The sequence below is a fragment of the Centropristis striata genome, chromosome 12, assembly GCF_030273125.1.
Source record: "Centropristis striata isolate RG_2023a ecotype Rhode Island chromosome 12, C.striata_1.0, whole genome shotgun sequence".
In the NCBI taxonomy this organism is placed as follows: Eukaryota; Metazoa; Chordata; class Actinopteri; order Perciformes; family Serranidae; genus Centropristis; species Centropristis striata.
Window position 1 is genome coordinate 22,058,569 of NC_081528.1, and position 13,027 is coordinate 22,071,595.

A 13,027-nucleotide genomic window follows, 5' to 3' on the forward strand; every position below is an offset into this window, starting at 1 on the left:
GTAAAATGAGCCCTATCTGCTTACATAATTGCAATAATAGTAACACAATAATATATTTTGAATATATAAAACAATTTGTATTTACTTTTGATACTTTAAGTATATTTTGATGCTGATACTTTTGTACTTTTAGTTCAGTAAGTTTTGAATGCAGTACTTTTACTTGTAGTGGAGTAATTTCACAGTGTGGTATTAGTACTTTTACTGAAGTAAGGAATCTGAATACTTCTTCCACCACTGTACTTGAGTTTTTTAAACCTCATATTAGTATATTAAGGAGTTAAAATGAGCCCTACCTTGAGAAAATTAAAATGGTGCTTACCTTAATGCATCAATAATAAAAATCCAATAATATATTTGAATATATAAAACAATCTGAATGGTTCCATTCTGCATAATGAGTACTTTTACTTTTGATACTTTCAGGACATTTTGATGCTGATACTTTTGTACTTTTACTTCAGTAAGTTTTGAATGCAGGACTTTTACTTGTAGTGGAGTAATTTCACAGTGTGGTATTAGTACTTTTACTTAAGTAAGGGATCTGAATACTTCTTCCACCACTGATGGATTTCCACAGCTACACACTTTCACACGTTGAAGTTGCCTCTGCATAAAAAACAGAATAATATGATCTCACCCACCCACACTGCTGGTTAGGACATTCCCCTACCTGTGTTTTAAGTGTTTTAATCCAGGGTTTTGTGAGTGCGTCCTTGCATTTGCATACACAATTAAAAATGATTGTTAAAATGTATCCACAAGAAGGCTTAGAATGCACTTGATCCTAGGCTCATTAAAATATACAGTGTCGTGTTATTAAATTAAATGGGGGCATGTAAAAACACGTTCAAGTGTTTTGTGGGTCTGGATGAGCTTTGTCACGTCTGAGAAAATACCCCTGATGATGTCATTAGGGCTACAGATTACTCATTTTTAACAGAGAGCCTGCTAGGGTTGTGGAGTTTGAAAGATGCATGTATTTACCAGAGAGTCTAATAAAAAATACCCTGTTGAATTACATTAGTATGAGTAGTAAAACAAAGTTCTGCCATAACTGCAACAATATGCAATGATGATGTCAATTCCACCTTCTCCTTACATCTAGAGCTGCATCAGCATAAACCCCTTGATGTTGTCACAAAGAAAGAGTACTAAGCTTGAAACGCCTCGCAACCTACTTAGCTGCCGCACTAAACTTTTTGTATTCTTTCTGCCTCTTAATGCCTGCATTGTGAACTCAAACGCAAGTTCAGGGAAGATCTTCCTTTCCTTCTCATTCATTAATTCTACATAACCCTGAATTTTTTGGACAGCGTTTTAGAATTTCAGAGTGTAGAGGATGTGGAAAACGTGTACTCCAGGTCAGTTCTCACTTGGATAAATAAAATAATAACTTGATAAGATAAGATAAGATAAAACTGTGTTAATGCTGAAGGAAATTCTGGTTCCATATTGCTCCAAAGCCAAAACAATTACAAAAACAATCACAATATAGGATAATATAAGAAAAAACAATGAACAAAATAGGTAACAATAATCACATATAATAATATAACAATATAAAAATAAAGTGTCTAAGGAGTAAAGTGCAGATGACATGTCAGGGTGTAATATACAGATATATTGCACATGATAATGAACATAATAAAGTCTGTGGTGTTAAAAATTGTATTGCACATGATGTTAATATTAGTCAGTCCGATATGTTAGCTTTCCTCTCTGCAGAAAGAGGAGGAGTTATAGGTAGAAAAGACCTCCTGTGGCCTGAAATGAGCCTCAGTTGTCTCACTTAATTATGTCAGTTCATTTCAACACAAATCGGCTTAGAGAAGCTCTTAAAGCATGTGTTTATTTACAGAAATATACCAAAAACTTAAAGGAATACTTTTGGAGTTTTTTAGGTGTCAGTTATAGTTGTGAGCAGTTTTATGTAGAAATTATTTTCTTTCTAGTATATTTCCTACATGAAAGTGCTTACAACAAGGTCTGTGGTTTACGTTGAGTTTTTTAAAATGTACATTCAATTATACAAGCATGTGCCATATAGTCCCATTATAATGGAGAGAAGGCAGATATCTCTATGGCTGATATCTCCAATAACCAACAACTCACACCGGGCAATCTGGGTTAATAAATATACTACAGGAAATACGGAAAATTAAGATTTTTTTTTTTTATTTAGACTTGAACTGTCCCTTTAAATACTACTAATAAGGCGCCAACAGTTTCCTCTCATGTCCCTGCACTAACCAAAATAGCAGCATGTGTTTCTAATGTGATATGATAACTACATTTGATCAAGAAGGGCTTATTATAAAATGCATTTTAGAAAATGCATCCTTGCTTTTCATGCACAGACAGTTTTGGATGGCACCTTTAAGGGACTGCTGCCTGCATCAGTCTTGCTGGCCTGCTGCACCAGCGGTAATGCGGGGTGTAAATGTGGTTGATTATCAGATCAACTGGGCATACTGTATCTGATTGATGCGTGGCCACAGACAAATTGGCAGAAAAGGATGACATTACGCCAATAAAATTATAAGATGGTGATCACTTTGAGGAACGTGCATCCATTATCCTGACATTTATTCTCCTTCATCACGGGCTGTTAATGATAAATGATAAATCACCACGGCACGGTGATATTTTTAGATGGGGTGGGAGATGAATGAGGTTATGATTCTGGCCTCTGTGGTGGATGTAGTGAGCGAGGGGCTGGCTGTGCCCCTCCCCCCCGGACTGTAAGGTGATGGCTGAAGCCGGTAGTCTCTCAGTGGAGCGCACTGATCAGTATTAATACAGGACCGCCTCTCAGCCTCACAGCCGATCTCTCTGGTCCCCCACTCACCGGAAGGCAGCTCGGCAGCTGCGAACAGCCTGCGCACAGCCTCTCTCTTGTTTGCTTTGAGAATCTATTGGCCTGAGAGTCGGTCGGTTTAGGGGAAGAGGCGAAACACCGGCAGGTGTTGACTAGCGGGGAGAAATCGCGGTGCAGACTGATGACGATGATGATGGTGAGGAATGATGCATCTCTTCCCGTGCCTTTATGAATTACATCGCGTATTGTGAAGAGGCGTAGGGGGCATCTCATTTTTTTTTCTTCATTTCTTCTTCCTAACTGTAATGGTGGATTTCTCTGTGGCTTTGAGGCTACGTGTCTAGACGGGGAGAGCTGAATTTCCGCCCGTCACTGAGAGCGCATCTCAGCATCGGCCCGCAGCGCTGCGCCATGGCCTTGGACGTCCAGACTTGCGCGGTGTTTACGGTGATCGCGGTTCTGGTGCTTGTGAACGTGCTGTTGATGTTCATCCTCGGTACTCGTTAATGGATCTGCGCTTGGGGCCCGGTTCGCAGCGCACCGCACTTTCACACAGGAGAGGAGAGAAAGGCAGTGCGCGTTGGTCGAGAGCGGGGACACCCGGCGCTCCATCACGGCTACGCGTTGAAATGAATGACGTTGGTACAACATAATGTATTTCTGTTACCCCCACCCTCCCCAATCCTTCGTTATGTCTTGTGTCCTCTCACCGTTTGTGATAGCTAGTGTTGTCTGGTGGTGGTCCTAGTTGTGCGGATACAGATCTGTGATGCTCTTACCTTTTCTGTGGTGACTGGAAATTCATAACCCCCCGCATATAAACATGTCCCCCCTCCCTACGTCGATCTCCCTCTCTCCTCCATGTTGTATTTTGTGGATTATGCGCATGGATTAATATGATTCTATAATAATTCGGGTTTTTTAGATGACAAATGAATCTGATGGTCTTTTATTAACAACAGCCTGCTGCTGCGTCAGGACTTGTTTTCCTATTGTGATCCACACTGTAGCCACATCCACAATATGGCAGCTGATAGCTGAGCAGTGATCTCTCCACTCAAGTGAATGTGATATTTGTAGCAAATAGCGGTGCAAGTGAGAGGTTTGTGCTGCTGATCTTAGACTCTAGAGGATCATTGTAATCTCAGCTCAACAGTACCCAATTGCAGGCAGGGCTAGGCCTAATAAAGAAGGGCCTCCGTCACTCCAGGTTTCCCCCATTTTAGATGCAGCTAAACTCAGCTCCCATTTCATAGCCCACAATATTCTCCAGCTTGCAACATTTCAATGTGGCACCTGTTTCTAGAACCTACACATTTTGACACATGGTCACTAAATAGTGGCTGTTAAAAAATGTATCTGTATATGTGCATATTTCCTACAGATGCAAGTGAAAAGGCATGTCAGATGGAGATTTAAAAAAAACGCCCATTTCCTTTTTTTCCCACATGCAGTGGCATAATCTAATAAAGGATTGGAGGCAGGTGTCATGAATGTTGAATGAATGTCAGAAATAGATATGCTAAAAGCCTATCCCAGAGCCGTCCATGACAGTCCTATAAATAGTGATGGTAGGCTGGCCAGGAGTTTTTTTTGAAGATACTGTATGTGCTCTCTCACACTCTCAGCTAAGTGCTGTGTGTTCTTTGTGTGTGTCAGGTAAAGTGATAAATGTTGTACTGTAGGTAAAGTAAGATGTGATTCACAGCCACACAGATACCTCCATCACATGCTGTGGCATGTGTGCTGGTGTTTTCATCACTGTGCTACAACGCATAAACATCCTTCCTAGCGGGGACCCCCACAGGACTGTAAACATAGCATCCTAATATTGCATACTGCAGTGGTTATGGCTCAGGTGGCTAGCAGTGATAACCCAGTGCTGTGTGTGTGTGCTCACATGTAAGCATGTGAGCATGTTAGGTTGTATGTATGTACACGTGTGTGAGATAGTCTGGGTGGGTGCTATCTGTAGTTCCCTCTTTGGATCTGAGTCGTGCACACGTCCCGAGTGTTCACACATTTGTAATCCCTCCAGGGCAGGTGCCTTCTAATAGAGTACCGTTAAATGCTGTGCAGTCAGAAGTGTCAATGTGCGGATGGTGTGTGCGAGCAAGACAACAGTGTGTGTGAGGATGTGAGTGTATTTCTCACCGGTTTTAGGCAGAGCATCTTTGATTGGCTCCCAGACTCAGGGTATAAGTGTATTACATAACAGGGTTGGCAGACACAGGGAGGACGGACCGCGAGACTCACTCAGTGCGTCGGAAAGAGAAGCCTCTTTCTGGAATACAGCACCTTGTTACTCGACATCGCAGCTCTTGCGGAGGACCATCCCCTCAACCACTTCCGAAAGAGATTTAATTATCATGATTGTATGAACCGGACTTCTCCATGCATACACTCTCTGAACAGTTTCATGCCACAAACATGGTAAGGCTGGCTAAAGGTGTGTGTGTGTGTGTGTGTGTGTGTGTGTGTGTGTGTGTGTGTGTGTGTGTGTGTTTGTGTGTGTTTGCTCAGGGATGCTGTAGGTGCTTTGGTGCAGATGTGCTATGGCTAGAGATAGAGGAGGATGTTGGAATGCAGTGGAGCTGCCAGTGCAGTGAATGCTGATGTGTTGTGCTGCAAAGATGATATAAGCGAAGTGAATCGGCTTTCTATTCTCACATATTTCCTTGTCAGTCTCCATGTCTGTGCTGGAACAGTGAAGCAGAAAGCACTGTCATACGTGTCAATGTATAGGGACAGATTCCTCTGCATTCATTTGCATTGACCCAAATACAGGTTTTGCGCCTTAAAGACGGCAGTTTCGCCCTCTGATCTTTGATGTTGTAACTGCAGTGTAACCATAATGATGACATGGGTCATAACAGCTGGTAGACAAACAGGTAATGATCAGTGTTGTGGCAAGACTTCTTCTCTGTGTTTGTGTGTTTACTGTATGCCATTTGATCAAGCTAGGTATGAGTTTGTGCTAAGGCAGGAATTGGGAAGATTGATTATGTAATGTTTTTTAATTTATTCAGACATGTAGAGGGGAAAAAAATAGGATGCAATGTATTGGAGAGGGCAGTGCTGATCTCATTAGGGAGATGGAGGGATGAGGGGATGGAGAGAACTGAGCAGGGAGGAACATTGGCTGTGAATGGATCTCTATCGCTCTCTCCCTCACTCTTTCCGTCTGTTGGCTATATTACAGCAGATTGATGGGGACTGGAGAGATTGTGCTTAGAGTGAATGGGGCTGAAAATGGAGTGGTCCTGGAGGGGGAGGTTGGGTTGGAGGAAAGGGGTGGGTGGATTAGGGCAGGCAGGCATCACAGTAAGGGAACAAGAAGCAAGACTGACCTCAGTGCCAAGGCTCATCTGTTCTATGGGTGTTGTAACAGGCAGAGGTCCTGATGTCACATGGTTGCGGTCACAGAGAGCGGATTTAGCTTCCACTAACTTTTCCAGTTTGATTTTTTTTTTATCCAATTGTGTTATAAATTATTTAAATTAAACTCCCTGGATCAAGTATGATTTTTAAATCTTTTTGAGTACTATTCATTGGTGCTGTTTCCATGGTAGCGTGACACATGTTTTTGCGGTAATCCTCCTCTCTTCCTGTAGTGGAGAGCTTTAACATATAGGCTAGATCTGTTGTTACCCCAGCTCTCAACTCTATGTGATTTAATTAACCTTCTCAGTGACATCTTTGACCTGAAACCTGCGTGCAGAGGCCTACACTATACGTAACTTTGCATTTTACTTCAACATGGAAATTATCACAAGTATGGATTCTCTAATTGTCATTTTATTATTTAGTGACCATACAATATTGCAGCTATTCTCCGGTCACTCCTTGTGTTTTTCTGCACACACTCACACACCTAAATTTGGAAATCTTCCTGAATACATCCTGAAGTGTCCTTGCCTCATCCCATCATCTTGTCAATACCAGTGAAGCATCCTCATCTGTCGCCATGACGACGGCTGTTCTTTCCCTTCCAGGCATGGACATCCCCTCCCTCTGTTCACTCCTCTGCCCTGATTGGCTTATATCCCCCGTAGCTGTCTCAGTGAGCCATCAGGGACGTAGACTTGTCTACAGGTTGAAGTGGCAACGTAGCTGCTGAGTCTGAGAGCTTAGATCCTCACGGGGGGTTCGGATGAATACAAACAAACACACACACACACACACACACAAACACACGCACACAATCTGCAGTTTCTCATGGACCTTCTTACAAACACACTGCATCAGCACATAGGTGGAATAGCATATTTGTGCTGGAGTGATGAGGTGCATTTTAAAAAGGTTTTTTTTCCCATCCAGGGATTTCATTTTATAAGAGGCTGAAAGGATTGAAGGGCAAAAAAACGTTAACAAGCTCCATTAAGAAAGTAACAGTAGCTGGATATTAATATGCAGAAGCCTTAATACAAGTAAAGAACTAATTTAATGTCCATCCGTGTGACGTCCCTGTCTCCAGGCCTTTTGATAACTCCTTACCTAGAGCCTAAGCAGCTCCTGTCAGGCTTGGTTAGCGCTGGCTGCTCTGCCCACAGCCCCAGGGACTGGATGCATGGTTAGCTCTGGACTGGAGAATGCTGAACACTGCTTTGGAGAGAACAATTGGAACAAACAGTTGGAGCCATGCCACAGAGGGCTTTAACGTATGGGAAGTTAAAGTGTGGCCGCACGTGAGCGTGTGTGTGTGTTCAGTGTGATGGATTGTGAGGCTGTTTGGTAGATGGATGATGTCAGACTCAGGTCCTTCTCAGGAACATTGTCCGCTGTCTCTTGTCCTTTAATGAGAACAACCTTTAGCCTCTCCAAATCCTCTAAAGAATACTGATCACCTGACAGGCTCCCACGCCCGTACACACTACGCCCGACGCATGCTCACTAATAATACTCAGCTCGTGTACCTGCACACCAGTTGTACAATTTAGAAATTTCAGCGTCACATAATGTCCACATAATTTATTCATGATGCTAAAATCAATAGAGAAGATTTGATGAGTCATCCTTCCGTGTTTTGTCAAAGACTGTTCTGCTGATAAAATAACAAGCCCTGGTGACAGCATGAAGGAAGGGAGATTATCCCTTCACATTTGTTTGCTCCTCAGCATTTATATTACATTAACACATGTAATTATTCTAATGTCATAATGGGCCAATTACCATCCCTGTGTGGAGACTGGTGCTGTGCTTCTGAATGCTGTGTTGTTTCTCCACTAATGGCTCTGCCTTTTTTGTGTTGTCGTATTTTGTTGTGTTGTACTGTGGTCTGTGTCGGCTATTGTGTTGTTCTATTTGCAATCCCTAAGCTGCCAGTGGGCCTGGCTTTTGAGGGTGTGTATTTGCATCCATTAGTAATCTGAGTGGGCTTAACAACAAGGATTCGCACAAATCGAGGCCAAAATGAGGCTGAGTACTGAATTACAATCACTTTCAAATTTGATTTATATGCTGGGTCAGGTCACGTGGATCCTTATTTATTGGTCAGTGTCTGCAGTGTTCTTCATGCTGTTTTTTTTTTAAGTGGTGTTTCCACAGCAGTGGCTTCACGTCATGAGAATAAAAAGCATAAGATATTGTCTTTCCTTCCCATTTCTCTAGTTGATAAGTGGAGGTTCAATCGTCAACGCTGAGGCGGTATGGGACCATGTGACCATGGCGGACCGGGAGTTGGCGTTTAAGGCCGGTGACGTCATCAAGGTGCTGGACGCCTCCAACAAGGACTGGTGGTGGGGCCAGATTGATGAGGAGGAAGGATGGTTCCCTGCCAGCTTTGTACGGGTGAGTTAGCTGCAGCCATGGCTGGCCAGCGACCATAGACACAACACACACCCACACACATACAGTAATGGAGGCACATGAACATATGCACACAAGCTGATGAATACACAGAGGAAGGTTGCACAAGTAACACACATGCACAACACACACACAGATATGCACTGTTGAAGAATGGTTTATTTTGATAACACTCAAGAGATCAGAGAATAGCTAGCTAAGTGCCTTTATCGGGTGTTCAGGGACAATAAAACAAAGATGCTGATGAGCCCCTTTTTTAGTTTGGCATCAACTTGTACCCTTGAAATCCACTTTAATTTACAGCGTCCTCATTGAGCATTATGATTATATAATCGCACCCATATTTGAGCTCAACTAAACCCGACACAGAGGTTTGATGCAGCTACCGCATGTTACCTCTTTTACAGGTGCATCTCAATAAATTAGAATATCATAGAAAAGTTTATTTATGTCAGTAATTCAATTCAAAAAGTGGAAATAACACATTATATAGAGCCATTACACACAGAATGAAACATTTAATGTCTTAATGTGTTTAATTTCTTCTAATTATAATGATTATGGCTTACATTTAATGAAGACCTAAAATTCAGTGTCTCAAAAAAGATAATAATATTACAAAAGACCAATTTAAAAAAATGTATTTAATATGGAAATGTTGGCCTCTGAAAAGTATGTCCATCTATATGACTCAATACTTGGTTGGGGTAATCTGACTTGAACTACTGGAAATGGACTTTTCCATCATATTCTATTTTATTGAGATGCACCTGTACTTAACTTAGTGAAGGAAGATTTAGCATCCTTGTTGTAGACTTCCCACAGCAGAGCACCCCCCTTCTCTCCTCACAGACACTCCTCATGGCCATTCCCACCTGTCCACCCCTTCCATATTCACTCCTGAGAGGGCAGGGCAGACAGGCTGACTGACTGTCAACCAAAAAGTATCTTTCTGTTCTGTCATTCTCTCTCTCCAAGGTGGAACCCCACCCTCCTCAGCCCCAAACAAAACAGGTTTTCTATATCAACCCCATAGCAACTCCACGGTTCCAAAACACCACGTCAAAGGTGCGTTTTTTTCCCAGCTTCATCTACCCATCCAGCCTGCCCGCCCACCCGCCCGCTCCAGTCTGTCCACGCAACGTACCCTCGACATTACCAAACATTAACGTTCCCATGACGTTTTCACATCATTCTCAACGGGGTCGATAGAGAGGCAGAACTGATGAGTCAAAAGTAAAGTAATATAATGTCTTCTTCTTAAAGGCCTGCACTCAAATTCTACAAAATGGATTCATATAGAATGAATTTTGGAATCATTATTCCTGATAACAGTCATGGACATTTCTATTTCAAACATTGATTATTTGTTCAGCACTCCATTTACTATTGACTCTTTCTCAGTCTTAATGCTGCGCTACTAGTTCTCGTCTGCAGTCAGTGCTCTACCACCCGTCACTCTGCTTGTCTGTGGCGCTGCATTTCTCATCTTGTGTTTGGCATTCTACCCGTCGGTTCTTTGATGTTCTCTTGGCAAACTGTGTGTCATCAGGTGTTGGCTGCTGGACATCTGAAACCACGCACACTTGGCCCTTTCTATGAGCGATAGTGGAATACACTGTGTATGTGATTCTGTACGTGTGTGTGCGTGGTGGTGAGTGCATGCATGTGTGTGTGTGAGGAACTTGTGAGGTTGTGTGCGTGTGTGTGTATGCATGCATATGTGCAGGGGTGGAGAGTTGTTGTTTTTTTTGAGTCACACACAGGGCCAAAGTTTGGCATTGAATATCCTCTGGGCACCAGTCTCAGAAAGAGGCTTATTTTAAACTCTGGAGTGTCTTTGGCAGTTTGTCCCTCACTTTTCTGACATGCTGGACCAACAGTCTTACTGCCCAAACGGCCAGAGACCCTTAAATGAAGCTCTGTGTGTGTGAGATGAGTGTTCATGTATGTGGCGTGTGTGCATTCATGCTCATGAGGAGTGAGTAGTACCACTTAAATGGCAACGATTCTGTGATGTGACAACCTAAATGTATCTGTTTACTAATACATTTTTCATCAGATTTATATGCTTAATTGAGCACATTTCTTATTCAAGTGCATGTGTGTGTGGATCTCTGTGTGTGTGAATGTGTTTGCACTCAGCTGTGGGTGAATCAGGAGGACGGGGGAGCGGAGCCAGCTGAGGGGACCAGCGAGGTGCAGAACGGGCACCTGGACCCGACCAATGACTGCCTGTGTCTGGGCTCGCCCCTCCAGAACCGAGACCAGATGAGAGCCAACGTCATCAATGAGATCATGAGCACAGAGAGACACTACATCAAACACCTCAAGGACATCTGTGAGGTACTAAACACGTGCACACATCCATCAACACACACATGCATACAGTGCTGTTCCAGGCCACGCTTTTATACCAGAGAGACAACAGGGAAGGAACTGAATTAACTGAAGTGTGTGTGAGATAAGAAGCAGCCCGTTTAATGCTACACAAGGGTCTAGTATGAATTCCTCACACTCCCACATTCACACTTTTATTCAAGGCATATTTTTCTGTTGTTTTTTAAACAGTCCAAAAATAGTTCTTTTTATTTTTTTATTTTTAATAGAAGACACAATTTCTCGATTGTACACAGTGGTGGCAGCAGCCACACTTAGAGCCATCTAGTCCAGATTAAATTTGTCATTATATTATGATTCATGCTGAAGTGACAGGCTAGAATTCACACCTAATAAAATTAAACAAGAGCCTTCATATTTGTTACATTTATAGCATGCCAAGCCTTTCATTAAAGACTCAAAACATGATGCATCAAAATCTAAATCAGAACCGGAAATCTGGACGTGTTATTTATAATCATTTAAATATATTTAACTGTCTTCTGTGAACATTTATAGTTCTGACATTTTTTTAAAGGACTAGTGTGTAGGAAATAGGGGCCTCTCACCACGAGTTTGCAGATTACTAACAACTCAATACCCCTTCTCTCAACCCTCCCTTTCCAAGCATGTAGTAGAACCTATGGTGGTCTTCAGGTTACCACAAATGTGTGGGATAATAGCAACAGGATTTTCTGCCATTAAATCAGGTTTTGCACCATCTAACGTGACATGCACACACATCTGCATTTGTATAACAGCTGATTAGAATGCTCTGTCTCTAAAATGATATGTGATTAGTAGCCAAAGTATCCCATCATGGGCTAGATTTTCTAAAGCAAACAGAGCCAAGAGAAGGTGCAGAAGTCTAGTTTCTCTATGACCATTTGAATTACAATAAACTGTAAGGTTATTATGGGATTTTTGGCCAGAAACAAGCTGCCTACAGCTGCTTTACAATAATATTGCATAATTCTATTTTTCAGTTGCAGTAGTTATTTCTAAAATGTTGTCATAAGCACAGCCATTGCATCTGTTCTTGTTACATAGAGGTCATAGCAGAATGCAAAACAAAACACCTGCATCATGACTTTGGGTGGGCAAGATTTTGTAGTGCAAATGTTTTGCTTATCTAATCATCTTTCCTTAATCCTCTGTATACCCTTGCCCTGTATTCCAAGTGAAGCGTAATGTTTAAAAATAGTTGCAATAAAGCGTAAATTTCACCTTATCACCTCCACACTTTCTGCCTGTGGGAATACCCAGCATTTTCCAACTTGCTGTTTGCTTGAAAACAAATATGGATAAGCCAGTATGAGAGGAATTTTACCTTGTCGTAACAGGTTTTTTAAACTTTGTGTTGTAAGTTAAAGAAGCAGGCTTAAGGATTTAGTAAAACTCATTAGAGTACAATTAAAATAAAGAAACACAAGTACTTCCAGGCCTGAAAAGTTAAGCCATTGTGGAAGTGCCTTAAACCTGCATTCTTTCTAACGACCACCAGTAGGGGAAGAGGTTAGATTGTATAGAAGTTTATGAGAAAATTACCCCTCTTCTCACTTGATTTATTACCTCAGTAAACATTTCCCTAGTGAAATTTTCGTGGCAATCACTAGTTTGTAGTATTCTTTAATACAGCATGATGTTCATATAGTAACTTATGGTCCACATTAGAGTAAAATAGATGATAAAGCAGGGTAAACTTATGGACGTGGCGACCTTGTGATTGACAAATTGCTACCACAGTGTTGTCCAGTTTAGGTGTTGTCAGTCTTTTCGTCTTAGAACTTTGACCCTTTTCACAGTGTTTTCAGTTCGTGGAAGTGAACTGTAATATTTTAAAAATGTCTTGTTCAGTATTCAGTTGTACTAAAAGACTAAGGTTGTTCATTGTTGTTCGTTTTTTAACCTTGCTAACCTAGCTAGCATGCGTTCTCAATTGTCACCTGTCACGATAATTACTATATCGACTTATCATTCGATATAAAAAAATGGACTATTTTTTTCTGCACTCAATAT

The 13,027-nt window shown here is 41.8% G+C and overlaps 1 protein-coding gene across 8 annotated transcripts in view; it reads left to right on the plus strand.

The window, feature by feature from the left end:
- The window catches only part of LOC131981356 (rho guanine nucleotide exchange factor 9), a 50,418-nt gene that overhangs the window by 18,219 nt on the left and 19,172 nt on the right, over positions 1 to 13,027 (plus strand). For 2 of the 8 annotated variants that reach the window (XM_059345630.1, XM_059345629.1), the window contains exons 1-3: positions 3,440 to 3,463; positions 8,432 to 8,611; positions 10,775 to 10,975. In XM_059345630.1, the coding sequence (XP_059201613.1) occupies positions 3,455 to 3,463; positions 8,432 to 8,611; positions 10,775 to 10,975 (390 nt within the window). In that variant the 5' untranslated portion in view covers positions 3,440 to 3,454. Of the gene's footprint in view, positions 1 to 3,077; positions 3,464 to 5,048; positions 5,255 to 8,431; positions 8,612 to 9,607; positions 9,698 to 10,774; positions 10,976 to 13,027 lie in introns of those variants that run through there. The other 6 variants (XM_059345624.1, XM_059345623.1, XM_059345625.1 and 3 more) reach the window with 5 other exon arrangements.